The sequence below is a fragment of the Scyliorhinus canicula genome, chromosome 3 (assembly GCF_902713615.1).
Source record: "Scyliorhinus canicula chromosome 3, sScyCan1.1, whole genome shotgun sequence".
Taxonomy (NCBI): Eukaryota; Metazoa; Chordata; class Chondrichthyes; order Carcharhiniformes; family Scyliorhinidae; genus Scyliorhinus; species Scyliorhinus canicula.
The window spans coordinates 166,226,099-166,242,015 of record NC_052148.1 but is presented as its reverse complement, the minus strand read 5'-3'; the positions used below and the strand labels follow the sequence as shown (position 1 = coordinate 166,242,015).

Genomic DNA, 15,917 nt, shown 5'->3' with positions numbered 1-15,917 from the left:
CTCCGCAGCCCGTCCCCATCGAGGTGACCTGGTAGCTATGTCGTGACATGGCCTCCTCCACTTCATTCATCTTCTCGCCCTGCTCTCTCACCTCGGCCGATGCCTTTGCCACCGCCACCCTCACCGGGGCGATTGCCTCTTCCACCAATGACTTCAATGCGACCACCGTCTCCTTCCTCAAGGCCTCCATGTGCCTCGCAAACTGTTTTTACAGCTCCACCGCCATCACCTCGGCCATCTTCTCCACCGTAAGTAGTGCGGCCCCGCCTTGCGGTTCGGCTTTCGCCATCCTGTCAGCACTTTTGCTCGTCCTCTCATTCAGCGGCAAACCCGCGTTTCCTCCTTTCTTCGACGCTGCTCTTCACATCCTTTAGCGGCTTATTGTTTTTTCTTTCTTTTCTCTTCTCTCCCCTTTCACCCTCCTGTCCTTCATCAATCTGAATTATTCTTTTTTTTTTAAAAAAGGGGGGGGAAAAAACTTTCACCCAACTTCTTTAAACTTTCTTTCTTTCTCCTCTACATTCCCCCAGAGCTCCCCTGGGACCGGACTTCAGCCTTCTTTCTTCATCCTAGGTGGGAGCCATCCGATGTGGGACACCCTACCTACATCGTACCCTGGCCTCGGGCCTGCCGCCTCGGCCTCCTTGTAGCTCCGCCCCCGCTGCTCCGACCTCCACGCCGCGCTGGGCCCAGCGCCTCAGTCCATGCCACCTGACACCCGCGCGGGGTTCTGCGCCAGTTTTTAAACAGGGCCCGCTAGCTGCCTGTGACGGCCCCAAAGGCCAACGATAGTCGGGGGGTGAGTGATGCCTCAGGGAAATCCCCGAAATCGCCGCAAATCGTGGACACCGGCGAGAGCTCTTCTTACTGCGGCCGCCCTGCTCGCCCACGCCACCGGAAGTCCTCCAGACGCATACCTAACAGTCATGAGCTTCACCTCACCCTCACGTACATAACACTACTGCAACTCTCACATCCACATCTCACAGTTTGAACGCACTACCAGTTATTCAACCATGACTGCCACATCACCCAAAGATTGAACCACACTCACTGACACACTTCCGTTCTCCTCTACGTCAAGCTGTGCACACCCGGAGGCAACAGGAGCTAACTGGAGGGGGCGGAGTGGGCGTGCACGTTCTAATCTCCATTGAGGAGACAATGCTGGGCCCAATTGGCAAGGCCATTCCTGATGCCATGGCTAGTGGCAAAGCCGAAACAATTGAACAAGATGTCGTCCTCATCCCAAATCTTCTTTCTCACATCCCATCTCCCCCTCACCCCACAATCCCTTCTGGTGTACAAGCCACAGATGATGTGATCATGCACCTCTTCCTTTACAACCTTCCAGTGATTAAACAGCAATGAAAATTGGTGGTTTTGATAACCAGTGGCTGATCCGTAACACTATTTCCATGCTCTCCAGCAAGCTAAAGATCTTCCCCAATGGTACAAGTTGTGTGAAATTGTTTTTCCTGCATGGGAGGTGCTTATTGTTTTCACAGTAACTTCCCTCCACTGACACTGATGGTGAGTGGCCCCATCACAGATCTCACACAGATCTCCCTTCCTACAGTCTGATTTGAAGAGGTTCAACCTGGCAAGGTCACCGTGCCACCTGTGCGACACTGACATCCCTGTCTTAAACACTGCCTGATAATTGTCCAAGGCCAGACAAGATGCCCACCTCTCAACTTCAGTGAAACAGTTTCCGAGAGAGAGAGAAAGAAAAAGAGAGAGTGAGAGAGGTGAGATCGGAAGTTTATCTCACATCATTATTATTTAGCTGGAAGAAATGAAAGTATGCTTTGTAACATACGAATTGGGAGCAGGAGTATTGTCTCTCAACGCACACAGGAATTGCAGTGATGAGGTGTGAAAGACCTGGTCTTCTTTGAGCTCAATACAGACTCCAAAAACCAGGGCAAACCTTTAGATGATTCCCTTATGATATTTTTGTGGATTAAATTGGTCCCTGATAGTTTCCCTGGAGCTGTCAGTCTAGACTGTCTGGAAATCCTGAAGTTACGTCCAACAGGCACAAGACTAATCATTGACCAGATTACCTACCCCTTTACATTAATAGCTTAAAAGGTTGGCCATGGTTTATGGAACCTTGGGAATTTAAGTCCCAAGCTGGACCCGTTCAAATAGAAAAGTTGGAATGCTCGAGAACTATCATTATAAGAATAAAACATAGCAGAAATATGCTGAAATGATTCTGCAGGCCATTGTTTGAAAGCTTTGGGAACATTTCCTCTTCATTAGTGACACCATGATGCAAAGCAATAAACTCCTGAGTTTAAAAATCTCCTAGGGCATTCATCTCAGATTTTTCAGTGCTAGTTTTTCTGGCACACATTATTGGGTGGCACGGTAGCACAGTGGTTAGCACCTTTGCTTCACAGCACCAGGGTCGCTGGTTCGATTCCCGGCTTGGGTTATTGTCTGTGTGGAGTCTGCATGTTCTCCCTGTGTCTGCGTGGGTTTCCTCCGGGTGCTCCGGTTTCCTCCCACAAGTCCTGAAAGACGTGCCGTTAGGTGAATTGGACATTCTGAATTCTCCCTCAGTGTACCCGAACAGGTGCCAGAGTGTGACGACTAGGGGCTTTTCACAGTAACTTCATTGTAGTGTTAATGTAAGCCTACTTGTGACACTAATAAAGATTATTATTATTGGGTATTGTTATTCTAATGGTGCTGTGCTCCAAATGGCACTTGCTTGGCTCAACATAGGTTGAGCGACCGGAGTTTCCTTTCCTTCTCTGTCACACTCTGTGGTTGGGGGACAAGTTGTGCTATTTGTGTGTACGTGCACGCACATCAGAGCTCTGCTTATGGGTACACAAATGCTGGTTCAGTTTTACTATCAAGACAACTGGTTCACCTCTCACCTAGCAGCAAAATTATTTAAAAAATAAAAAGTGCAAAATATTGCACGAAGCCACTGCACAATTTGGCCACTTTTCACAGCTTTGCTTTGTGCAGGTTGTGGGTGTGTCACACTGGGAATGAAGCCAATCAAAGTTATACTTGATTTGATCTTGCATCTGTTACCTAAAGGTGCTTCACATCTGAATTACATCACACAATTTGTATTGGTGTGAAGCCAAAGAAGCTTTGCATCCATGTAACCTGTGTATTACAACCAGTCTGTTGCAAGACCAGTTAGCGAAAGATATATATCTATATATTATATATATACACACAGACACACAATGAAAATCTCACCCTGGATGTGAGTCCATGAATATTTATCTCCTGTTGCACAGGATTCTGAGTTCAGCACCTGAAGGTGAACAGCTGGATTTAATGCTATTAGCTTGCTTCTATCGGGGGTTGACTCTGCTGAATCTTCATTTTTTTTTTTAGAAAAACACATTAACAAAGATTTATCAGTAAAAAATAAATCCATGGAACAACGAGAGCCTTTGGAGTAAGCAGTACACACAGAGCGAGGAACAGCAAGAACTTTGGTCACACATCTGTCAGCCAGTATAAATTGGCAGGCAGCTGTAGGGACACCAGAGTACTGAGGCCTCCCTATCGGACATCCTGCTCTGTGGCAAAGTACCAGGGTACTTAAGGTGGACTAGGAGGGAAGTCAGGCAAAACATTTCACTCGAAGGCTAATAGAGTTCTGGAATAATCTACCAGGGAAGGCCACTGATGTGAATTCAATGAATTTGTTTAAGAGAGAGAGGGTGCAAGGGGTCCAATAAAGGGTGTGATGTGTAACAATTGATGGCCTCGGTGGACCTAAAGAGTGTTTTGTTGCTCTTACACAGATTCTATTAAGCTTTCTGTTCTGGGCAATGCTGACAGCCTTTAACCTTGACAGCTCAGGACCAATTTCACTCCTACCAAGTTTTTCTGAAGTCGCTTCCGATTATTAACAAATAGAAAGAAAACTACAAGCATTGAAGTAACCTACAGCACTGACCTTTACTCCATAGCGGCCTGGCATCCCTAGTTCACCTGGCTCGCCCTGTTCCAGGTCACACAGCAACAGGTAAGGAAAAGCAGCAGAAGGGGAGCAGCAGGGAAAGATAAAGGTGAAACATGAAATCATTTTGTGAACAGAGACTGTTGAGAAGCATGGTTAATGATATATTGATACAAGTGCTTTGTTCGAATGGCAGTCCAATTTCTGTAATATACTCTATGCATTAAAATGAATGGGTTTAACTAACTTGGAGTGCAAGACTCTTTTTGATTTTTGTTTGGAGAAGTGGGATTTATTTAACTGATATTGTTGGTCGTGAATTTAGCAATAATAGAGATAAATTGAGTATAGCTAGGATTCTTCTGTACTTTTTTTTACTAACTATAGTTTAGAAGTTATACATCTATCAAATATGTCTTAAAAAAACCCAATATTTTGTCAGTCTGCCTCATCTTCTCTATTCAGAGTAACAGCTCGAGTTCTGATATGCCCCTTGAGGTTGCAATGAGGTCCCCTAGCCTTCAGGGTTACAGTGAGGTTCAAACTATCCTTCCCCACTTCTGGGGCACAGCCGATCCCCACTCCCAGGGTTATACAGTAGTAAGGCATAATGATCTTAATCCCCTCTCCTGGGGTTACAATGAGGTACAGTCAGCCTTTCCCCTTAGGGTTACAGCCAAGACCACACTGAAACTTTGGAGGGGAACGAGCTGGACCACACTATGCTCTAGGAGGGGGAATTTCAAAACCCTGGCAAATGGATTGCCATGATGACAAGTGTGAGGCCATCCACTTGTACATAATTAGGACAGAACAGGGAATTTTCTAAATAGTCAAAAGCTAGAAGTAGTGAAGGTCCAAAGGAGACTTAAGGGTCAGGTACATTGATCATTAAAATGGCATGAAAACATATAAAAAATAATCCAACAGGTTAATTTAATGCTGCCATTTATATCTATTTGACAGGAATACAAGTGGATAAAAGTCATGCTTTTGTTAAGTTCTGATAGTAACTGTATAATAAGAACTAGAAAGCAGATCTTGACTGCTTCAACTCCAAATTTGAGTCTGCAGCTGCCACGTGAGGTTCCCGATCGGCAAGGACCACGCCGTCGGAAACGTGGCCGGTTGGGAGCGGAGGATCGCTGGGCGACCTCTAGCAATGACCCCCCCCCCCCCAAGCCGCACGGAGTACTCCACAAACACGCCGATTCTCGGGTCCCGGAGAATCGGCGGACTGGCACCGGGTCCGATTTTGGTGCGAAAGCTGATTCTCCGCCTCTGTGATTTTGGGGCAGAGCTGCGGAGAATCCAGCCCCTTGTGTTTAATCTTGAAATAGGAGGTCATAGATCTAAAGAGTTTTTACATCGCGGAAAGAGGCCCTTTGGCCCATCATATCCATGCCGGCCATCAAACGCCCATCTATTCTAATCCCATTTTCCATCACTTGGTTCGTAGCCTTGTATGCTATGACATTTCAAGTGGTCATCTAAATATTTCTTAAATGTTGTGAGGTTTCCATCCTCTACCACCCTTTCAGGCAGTGAGTTCTAGATTCCCACCACACTCCGGGTGAAAAAGTATTTCCTCACATCCCCTCTAAACCTCCTGCACCTTACCTTAAATCTATGCCCGCTGGTTATGGACCCATCCGCTAAGGGGAAGAATTCCTTCCTATCCACCCGATGTCCCTTGTAAGTTTGTACACCTCAATCAGGTTCCCCCTTTTCTGCTCCGAGAAAAACAATCCCAGCCTATCCTGTCTCTCTTGATAGCTGAAACACTCCAGCTCAAGCAACGTCCAGATGAATCAAGGTACTGCTCCTTGAAACCACACAGTCTATGAACTGCCTCTAAATTGAAAGCACAGCAGTCCCATAGCATTGCAAAGATATTTGCACAGAGCAACTGTGGAGACCTGAAAAATCAATTGAATTGAAAACAAGTTCTCCTAGTCAGTCAGCAGTGCATTGTTCAAAAAGAATTGTTTGTTGGCCATGTAAAACAGACCCTCAGTCACAAATGATCTCCTGCTCAGTTCAACAGTATGGAGAACAAAGATCTGTCAACCCATGCAGACACCAACTGCACGTTTTCTGGACACAACTAAAGGTAGAGTCTGGAAATGTGTGTGATATGGTGCAAATGAACAACTCAGCACTTTAAACATCATGTGCACCAGTGTGAACAAGATTTTTAAAAAACCCTGGGTAAAACAATCAGCTGACCTTTGGGCCTGAAGGTCCAGACAGGCCTATTTCACCTCTTCCTGGTGGCCCTCCATCTCCTTTCTCTCCCTGTTAAAAGTACCACAGAACAAACAGCATCACAGATATGTTAGCCCAGGTTTCTCGGCAACAATAAGATCGGCAAGCCCAATGGTAAATTCCATCAGCTAGCGCACTGATCTTTCTGTTGGTAACTTCCTCCACATTTCCCAATGAGAGTATGCAGAATAGTAACGTATCAGAGGCAGGCTGCAGTCAGGCAGGCTGACGTGCGAAAGAGTTTAAAGGCAGACAATGAGTTGCTGGATTGGGTGGCAGGCTGTTTAAAAGGTTCACCTCAGGGCTTTGGGACGTCATTCTTCCTATAATAAAAACAGAAAGATCCTCACCCCTCACACGCCCTTACCCCTCCCGCAATGGATGGCTAAACCTTATTATGTATTCTTCACTGAGTGCCCAGAAGTCCATTAGTCGGTTGAAATACCTGAGCCCCAGGGAAAACATTGCTTGATTGAAAGTTCTGGCTCCCTGATGTATGCTGTCAATTTCACAACATTTATTTATACAAAGTAGAGGTTTCACATGCTTGCCGATTCAGCTATTAATACTTTAAAATGTCTGGATGCGGCAGCACAGTGGCACAGTGGTTAGCATTGCTGCCTCACGGCGCCGAGGTCCCAGGTTCGATCCCGGCCCTGGGTCACTGTCCGAATGAAGTTTTCACATTCTCCTGTGTTTACGTGGGTTTCACCCCCACAACCCAAAGATGTGCAGGGTAGGTCGATTGGCCACGCTAAATTGCCCCTTAATTGCAAAAAAAGGAATTGCGTACTCTAAATTTTAAAAAAAATGTCTGGATGATTGACATTTTTATTGTCCTGTAGTAATGTTTTTTTTAAAAAGTGGAAATATATTGAAGAATGACAGGCTCGTGTAAAGCTTTTGTTTTCCACATCCTACTGTTGCCATAGGGTTCATTGCTTCTATATAGCATATACTGGGTGGATGGGAATTGAAGTGCCTTGGCGTGGCATGGGGACATGAGATGTCAGTGGGCGGCAAACCCTGACGTGGAGGGCATGAGGGGCTGCAGGGATGGGCGAGGGACGTAACTGAGCACAGGGACATAAGAAGGACTTTTCGAACCAACGTTTCAATAGTTTCCCTCATACAGACTGTAGTTCATGGGATCTTTGAGCCCTTGTGAACCATGACTCTTTGGAAAACTGATTGGATTCAATGAAAATTGCGAAGGACTAAGACATGCCTAATCCTGCAATGGAGCTGGTCGGGTCTGGAGTGCAGGGCGCAGGTTCACGACTCACCCCAGACCCTATCGTTAAAAGAAAATTGGGAACTCGTGAAGGGGATCAGGAATCCTGGAATCGAGAACTCTACAACATTTGTAAAGGGTTTCCAAGTCACCTGGACTCACAGAAATCCAACCCGACAGGTCGAACAAATTTTAGGCAGGGAATAGACACAGGGTCAGTGCTCTCAGGCTGTAGCGTTTCACACACAACTGCAATGAACTCACCTTTGTCCCTGGTAACCCAGGCAACCCAGGTTCTCCCTGAGGTCCCCAAAATCCAGGTTCACCCTAAAATAAAAATGTCAAAGTTAATATGTATTCAATCTTAACAGGGTTTGAACTTTTGATGTTTTTTTGAATTAATCATCCGTTTGATTAACAGGCTAACAGCTTCCATAACTCAGGAAAAAAGCAATACATTGATTCAAAACAAGATATAAATTAGGAGGTTGCATTTTAAAGATCTAGACTACTTCAAACAGACTCGAGTGCTAGGATATCAGCCAATCATAAACAGCCATGAAGCCAAGATGCAATGTTGTGCACAGCAGAAATTGAGGGTAAAAGTAGCAGTCAGATCATCTAGCTGAACACCAGTACACGTTCCATGTAAAGGCAGCTATTCACTTTCAGTTTGAAATAGAATGCTCCGCCAATGCACAGGATATGAGCCTCAAATAAATGTCCTTCATTCCCTTCCTCAGTCCACAATTGGATGAAGAATTCTTGGGGTCCTGGGCACTAAGAATATTTGGACCACCAGCCAAGTTCAGATATTGTGGAAAAAGCATTCTTCAAGCCCGATTGAGAATCTTGTCTCCTGGAGTTGTGATTCTGTCCAGGGTGTTGTGAGACACTGCAGGGCTGGAGCAGAGTCTGGCCCAGCAGTGAGAAATCTAAAGGTGACAGATGCACACTGACCTTTGATAAACATGTAAGTCCATCAGTCGATGTTAAACCAGCCGCCCAGAGATGCGCTTTTTGTATTAAATGTGAAACTCAGTGAAGCCTCCATGGTCTCTCTGCTGAACACCATGCAATCCAGATCACAATGTCACACTGTAAAATGCCAACATGGTTCCCATATTTTGCTCTGTCCCCCAGGCATAGGCCCTGTAGTCACATGTATTCATCCCTCTCCCTGCCATAACTCACAGAGGCCATCAACTCCACAAGCTTAATAATATTATTAATGATGTTTCTACACTTTAACTGGTCTGTTCGTGACTAATCCGAAAAGAAAAAAGAAACCATCGTAACAAAATAAAATGTATTTTTCCACTTGACTGAAGAGCAGATTCAAAGTTACATGTGTTATAATTTTTGCAACTGGAAAACACTTGCTCTTTTAAGTAGCTGTAATTCTGAAAGCATTTCCTCAGTGCATCAGAAATCTTGTGTTAAACATCAGTTTCCATGTTTGCTCTTCCAGTCTTGATACCTTGCTTGGTGATACCATTGTGTGACTACCGCATGTCTACAGATGGCACATAGATCAGATCCTTCAAAGCACATTTTGGACTTATCTTCAAATAACATTTTTCTTTGTTCATCCCAGATGTACTAAGCTGTGAATGAAAACACCCTGGTGGCCTCTCTTATTTTTCCTAAGTCTTCATACAATCTCCCCAACAGCTCGTACTAATAAAGAAAAAGCAGCAACAGCTGGTTAGATACCAGCCAATGGAGAAATCAATGGCAGTATGTCAAACCCAGCCCTTTCATGCTTTCTCACGGTGACAGTAACCTTTCAACTAAAGAGATCCCTATTGACACAAAAATGGTGCTTGTAAAAAAAACGTAATTTGAGACAAATATGAGATGTTGAAACGATGACATCTATCTTAAATTGAAAATATGCATAACATAGCACTAGGGAAAAAAAATCAAATTGTGCGTCACGGTTAGAAAAAGGTGTGAATTCCTACTTGGTAACTAAGACCTGAGCTGCAATTGTTTCTTAACATTCAAAATTTTCAACACTCTTTATTTACCTTTCTTGTCGATAAATTGTTCACTCTCATGAGGTAATTTGTCGACAAGCACGTGAGGTTATTTTTGCATAGAACATCAGAACATAAGAACTGGGAGCAGGAGTAGGCCATTTGGCCCCTCGAGCCTGCTTCGCCATTCAATGAGATCATGGCTGATCGTTTGTAGACTCAGCTCCACTTTCCGGCCCGAACACTATAACCCTCAATCCCTTTATTCTTCAAAAAACTATCTATCTTTATCTTAAAAACATTCAATGAAGGAGCCTCAACTGCTTCACTGGGCAAGGAATTCCATAGATTCACAACCCTTTGGGTGAAAAAGTTCCTCCTCAGCTCTACTTCCCCTTATTTTCAGGCTATTCTCCCTAGTTCTGCTTTCACCCACCAGTGGAAACAATCTGCCCGCATCTATCCTATCTATTTCCTTCATAATTGTATATGTTTCTATAGAGGTGAACAATAGAAACTTTTAGGAAAAGACACACTACTGTCGCCAACTCCAAGTCATTTTTTTTCTTAGCCTGAAAGTGAGGAAGTTTTATCCCTCTGTCATCTCTCCTTTTAAACTTATGTTCTTAAAATTCAAGGTTGGCGCCTGTCATCAAAGCAATGATTCCAAATCGATCTGGTCTTTTCCTTTACTCTTTTCAATCTTGAACTATAGATCGTGATCCCTCAGCTTAGTTAATCCATAATGGCTGGAAGTGCAGCATAATTCTCAATGACTTCAATGGGATTATTTCTCAACTGTTATCTAATGCGAGCTATTCATTTTTCTGTCTATTTAGTAGAAATAACAAAAGGAGACGAATTATACTTGTCAATGACAATCAGATAGACTGAAAAAGAAGACAACTGCACTGCCACAAAGGATTGTCTAAACACATATCTCTAAATTTAAGCTGTCAGTAACAACACTCTTTAATTTTAAAGCCAGTTAATGCTGTCCTTCAATCACGAATGGCACTAACTATGTAGAGTCTTCTCTTATTTAATTGGGGCCGATATTAATTCTCCAGAAGGGTTCCTGTCTCTTCACGGGAAGTGTCACTAAGAATCTTGAGGCTTCTAACATTTGATCAGGAGGGACGCCAGTGATCTTAAGCCTCCTAATACTTGACCTGGAGCAATGACAGTGATCTTTAGATAGGTGACACTTGAATCGGGAGCAGCACTGATAAGCCAAAAAGAAAAAAATTACTGATTCCTACTGAAGGAAAATAGTTCAAGAATCATGGAACAATGCAGCAAAGAGGGAGGCCATTTTGTCCACCGTATCTGGACGAACATTTTGAAACAATTAATCCTACTCCCCTGCTCGCTCATTATATCCTTGCAGATTATTTTCCTTCAAGTGTTAATCTAGTTCCCTTTCGAAAGATGCCATTGTGGAATAACTAAGCTGAGGGATGAAGATCTATAGTTCAAGTAACCACCAAGATTGAAAAGAGTAAAGGAAAAGACCAGAATGATCTGGAAGCATTGCGTTGATGACAGGCACCAACCTTGAATTTTAAGAACATGAGTATGTTAGAAATAAATAAAATTACATTGATGTGACGAGTCATTCTATGTAACTGGCACACTCTCTAATGGCATATTTAACTGAACCGTCAGGTGATGTTTTGGAAGAATTTTATTGAGGCTTTAAATCTCCAGAAGCAGTTGCATTTCAGACTGACATAGTCAGCCCGTATTATGAGGCTGAAAAAACAGGGTAGAAAATCCAGCCGCAATCAGAAGGTGGCACTGTTTGCTTCTGATCCATTCCATCGCACGAACCAGCAAACTTGACATTTTACCAGTGCACACACTCATGCACATGCACCGACTCATGCACAACAAAGGTGTGAAAGCAGTTTTCAGCTTTGTTATCATAGTCCTGATTTCATAATTAACTACATTACATCAACCAGAGGCTAATATATAAAATAGTACACTCAAGAGCACATGCACAGGCAATCAGTTCTCCATCTGCATGCTGTGCTGTGTATAAATACACCTTGTAATTAATGTCTCGCTTTCACTGCCCCGACAGGGCTGCAACCAGCTGGAAATATTTGTTTTAATTTTGTGGAGACCCCTGCCTGTCGACAGGACCATCTTTAACTGGGGTTTGTCCACAAACAATAGGCTTAAAAGCCCAGACACGTTTGATCCTGATGTATATGCCAGGATCTGCCTGCCGCCGATGACATCATCAAAGCTTGCAAAGCCAGGGGAGAGGCTTTCAGGGGAGAGGGGAAAGGATGGGAATCTTCACCACCTGCTAAACGATAGATAGAGGCTGGACTTCCCCCATCCATCTAAAAACAGAGAATATGGGCTCTACATCTGGCATTCAACGCGTTAGTTGGTCTGCTTTTACCTGGTGTACTGACACACTGATATCCTGCTGGCCCTGTGATGAGGAAATTCCTGGCTGCAGCCCCTCTTGCTCCTTTACTTTGTTTGGAGCGAGTGGTGGCTTATCTCTTCATTATGCTCTGTGGGAATTGTTATGTAAGGCTCGGGATCAAGGTTATGTTCTAATCTGAAACCCATCCACTGTCTTCCCACAAGACGCATGTTAGGGCTATACTAGAACAACTGCAGATTTTCAGCTTCAATCATATCTATATGCAGAGTCCAGAGGCACGGGCAATCTGGCACTACCACTCTGACACCCTGGCAGCACCCCTGCCAACCTAGCAGTGCCAACTGGGTACCCTGGCAATGCTAGAGTGGCACTCCCAAAATGTTAGAGTGGCTCTGCCACGGTGCCACGTTTGTGGAAACCAGTGCTAAAGTGAGCCATGGCAAGGTCTCCCAAGCACGGGTGTTTGATTCCGGGCATTGGGAGACTCTGGTGTCGGCATACTGAAGTGATGTTAACTGCTCACATAAATATGCAAATCTGGATCCCGTCCTGTGAAGGCGTGATCCAAATCGTTACGTTTTGCGAGATCTCGTTAGATCTTGTGAGGCGTCCCGAGCATCATACATCTTGCGAGATTTAACGGCCTCGTCACGTCACCGAGTTGGCGTGAGAAGGCCATATGGTCATGCCCTATATCTCTTAAAGCCTTGGACTGAAGTCTTAGCAGCTCCAACCATTGGAGCAGATCGGAAGATAAACTAAAGGAGCAAAAGACACAATACTGAAGGGCGAATAGTACTAATTCCAAGTCTACAAAGAGGGATAAGGATAGATTCTTACAAGCAATTCTGGAACTTCAGTGATCTATTTAATTTAATGTCTTACAGGTCTTGTATGTACATGGAAAGTTTCCTATTAAAAGTCATGGATCTATAAATCTTGAGGATAATTTTCCTGGTGATAAATTAATCAAATAATTTGCCTGTGAGGGGTTAGGGTTTCACTTTTTGGCTTTCCAAAAGCCTCCCTGACCCCTTCACATAGCTCCACAGATACCTGCCACCCACTGACCTGCCAACCTCCATACGTGAGTCTGCTTGATCAAGCAAGCCTGTTAACGCATTGTATTTTGGGCTTATGAAATCTACCACAATTTTCACTACCATCTACAATTTAAAATGATGATGAATGTGCTGATTAACTCCATTAAAGAAGATTGTCAGTGCAATGAGTAGAGAATTCCCATTGCTGCCACCTGTGTTCTTACACCGGCAAATACTAGTCTCCTAAGTAAGGTCAGAATTAAATTAACATGACTGCTCAATTGATTGATTCAGTCCCGGGCGTTGAGATATTGACCTATTCTCAACTTTTAAAACCTGGCATCGTGTAGGTAACCTCCTATCTGTCTCTCAATGGAATCAACAGAAATAAAAATTGGGGAAGGCAGAATGAGAGGCTGAATGAATACTATCTATTTTACGTAATCGCCCAAAGTTAAAATGATCCCCAGTGACTCTTCTACTGGAATACAAAGAGGTTTCAAAGGGTTTTCTGATAAAAAAAACCAACGTACTAGTTATCTGGTATATTATTATACAAATTATACACTTGCTGACTCAGCTCTTTGCAATACCTCAACACTAGCTCTTCCTTTGTGTACATTTCCTACAAAACAGACCGAAAATGTCAAACCATCACCGAATACCACCACTGAAAAGATGTCTTGCTGGCCGTGAGTCAGATTGAGTTTGCAGCTGGCTGCATGACGCTTCACTTCAGGAAGCCAGTACCTACACAAGCCTCATGCAATTTTAAAGTGCTCCCAACTTTATTGGGGAAACAAAACAGCCGTCGCCTCAGTTTGCATGAAAGGAATGCCGAAGAGCTGCTTGCGGACTTCAATGTAGTAAACTGCATTGCACGCAGTAGAATTAAATGGAAAATTAAGGAACCCAAAGATACAGCAGCTGGGGATTAGGCTCTTAAATTTCCACGTTATGCTGATACTTAAAAATGAGCAAACCGAGGGAAACATTTGTTGTTATTTTATAATTCCAAAGATTTTTTTATTCTGCCACAGGATGTGGGCGTTGCGAGCTGGGCCAGCATTTAATTTGCCTGACCCTAATTGCCCTTGAGAAGGCGCTGGTGAGCCGCCTTATTGAATCACCCTACGGCTGGGATTCGCCAGGGCTTCCCGTCAATGGAGAGAATTCCGATGGCCAGGTGGATCGGGTGTCAGGCCAAAAACGGGTTTCACACCGGTCATAAAAGCTGTTGCAGGTCCGCCAGCCCACCCCGCCAGCCCCAATGAAGTTCCCAACATCCCTGGTGAGCTTCTTGCCCAGACCAGTGGAAACATGCAAATAGCTCATTAGAGTCATTGTGTAAGTAATTTATGGGCAGGGTGTTCAATTCACCTGCCTCCTGGAATGCTCCAGACCCCCAGCTGAGAGACCCACTGGCGTGAATTAGTGCAAGTTCTGAGAAATGGGGACCTGGTGGCTTGCAGTCCGAGGAGTGGCAAGGGGGTGAGTACCTTCCCTACAAATCCCTCCAGGCTTCCGGGGTGGGCCTTCATGGGACATGGGGGTTCTGGGCTTTAAACAGTTTATCAGTATGCCAAGTTAGAAGATCTGTGAGATGAAGGTAAAAGTATTTTAATGTGGTGGAAACATATGAAGTGGATTTTCCAGTCAATCTCATTGCCTTTTAACTTTTTTGATCCTGTTTACTTTTTCGATCCTGTTTATACGTCTAGAAGTCTAAAAGCTTTGAACTGCATTCTTCACATTCAATCTCACTGACTATTGCCTTTTCGAAGCTTTCTGACAGGTCCGGGCAGTTTCAAAGGAAGGCTTAAGATTGTTTATTCATATAGTTCTACAGGATCCATTAACACAGAGGAGCCGCTGTTTTTCTAACCATAGTTTTTGTTCTCAAGAGCTATCAGGTGCTGCGAACAAAGAGACAGCCTCTTAAAAAAATCTGCAGTTTATGGGGTCGGTGGGAACACTTTCACTTAATTATCTCAGAACTGTATTTTTGAGATACTGACATGCATGAACACTTAAGTCTCCGATTGGGAGAGTCGCACCCAATGTGGTGTAGGTACACCAAAGTGCTGTTAGTGAGGGAGTGCTACAATTTTGACTCAGCGACAGTGAAAGAACAGTGAAATAGTTCAAAGTCAGAATTAAGTGTGGCTTGGAGGGGAACTTGCAGGTCAAAGAGTTCCCATGTATCTCTTCCCCGTGTCCTTCTAGTGGGTAGACGTCACAGGATTGGGAGGTGATGTTGAAGAAGACTTGATGAATTGCTGCAGTGTATTATGTAAATGGTACACACTGCTCCATTGAGTGCCGATGTTGAAGGTGATAAATGGGGCGCCAATCAAGCAGGCTGCTGTGTCCCAGAGGTTGTTGAGGTTCTTGAGTGTTGTTGGAACTCCTCCAGGCAAGTGAAGAGTATTCCATCACATCCCTGTGCATCATAAGTGGTGGACAGGTGGAGGGAATGGATGTTGCTGGTGGTGGGTTGTGTGCCAGTCAAGGGGGCTGCTTTGTCTAGAATGGTGTTGGCAGATTCTTGAGTGTTGCTGGAGCTGCACTCATACAGGCAAGTGGTGAATATTCAGTCATAGACCTGCCTTGTGCCTTGTAGATGGTGAACATGCTTTGGGGAGTCAGGAAGTGAATAACTGTCCACAGAGTTCCCAGCCTCTGATCTGTTCTTGTCACCACAGATGTTACATGGCTGGTCCAGTTCAGGCTTGTAGTCAATGGTAACTCCTAGGATGCCGATAGTGGGGGTTTCAGTGATGGTGATGCCATTAAATGTCATGGGGAGATGGTTAGATTCACTCTTGCTGGAGATGGTCAATGCCTGGCACTTGTGGGACATGAATGTAACTTGCCATTTGTCAGTCCAAGTCTGGATATTGTCCAGATCTTGCTGTATTTGGACATGGACTGCTTCAGTATCTGAGGAGTCACGAATGGTGCTGAACATTGTGCAATCATCAGTGACCATCCCCATTTCTGACTTTATATTGGAAGGAAAGTCATTGGT

General features: G+C 44.3%; 1 protein-coding gene across 5 annotated transcripts in view; it reads right to left on the bottom strand.

Moving 5' to 3' along the window:
* Positions 1-15,917, bottom strand: part of LOC119963079 (collagen alpha-1(XXV) chain) — an 816,994-nt gene that overhangs the window by 127,356 nt on the left and 673,721 nt on the right. For all 5 annotated transcript variants that reach the window (XM_038791652.1, XM_038791653.1, XM_038791655.1 and 2 more), the window contains exons 18-20: positions 7,716-7,778; positions 6,179-6,247; positions 3,947-3,991 (exon numbers count right to left, since the gene is read on the bottom strand). In XM_038791652.1, the coding sequence (XP_038647580.1) occupies positions 3,947-3,991; positions 6,179-6,247; positions 7,716-7,778 (177 nt within the window). The remainder of the gene's footprint in view (positions 1-3,946; positions 3,992-6,178; positions 6,248-7,715; positions 7,779-15,917) is intronic.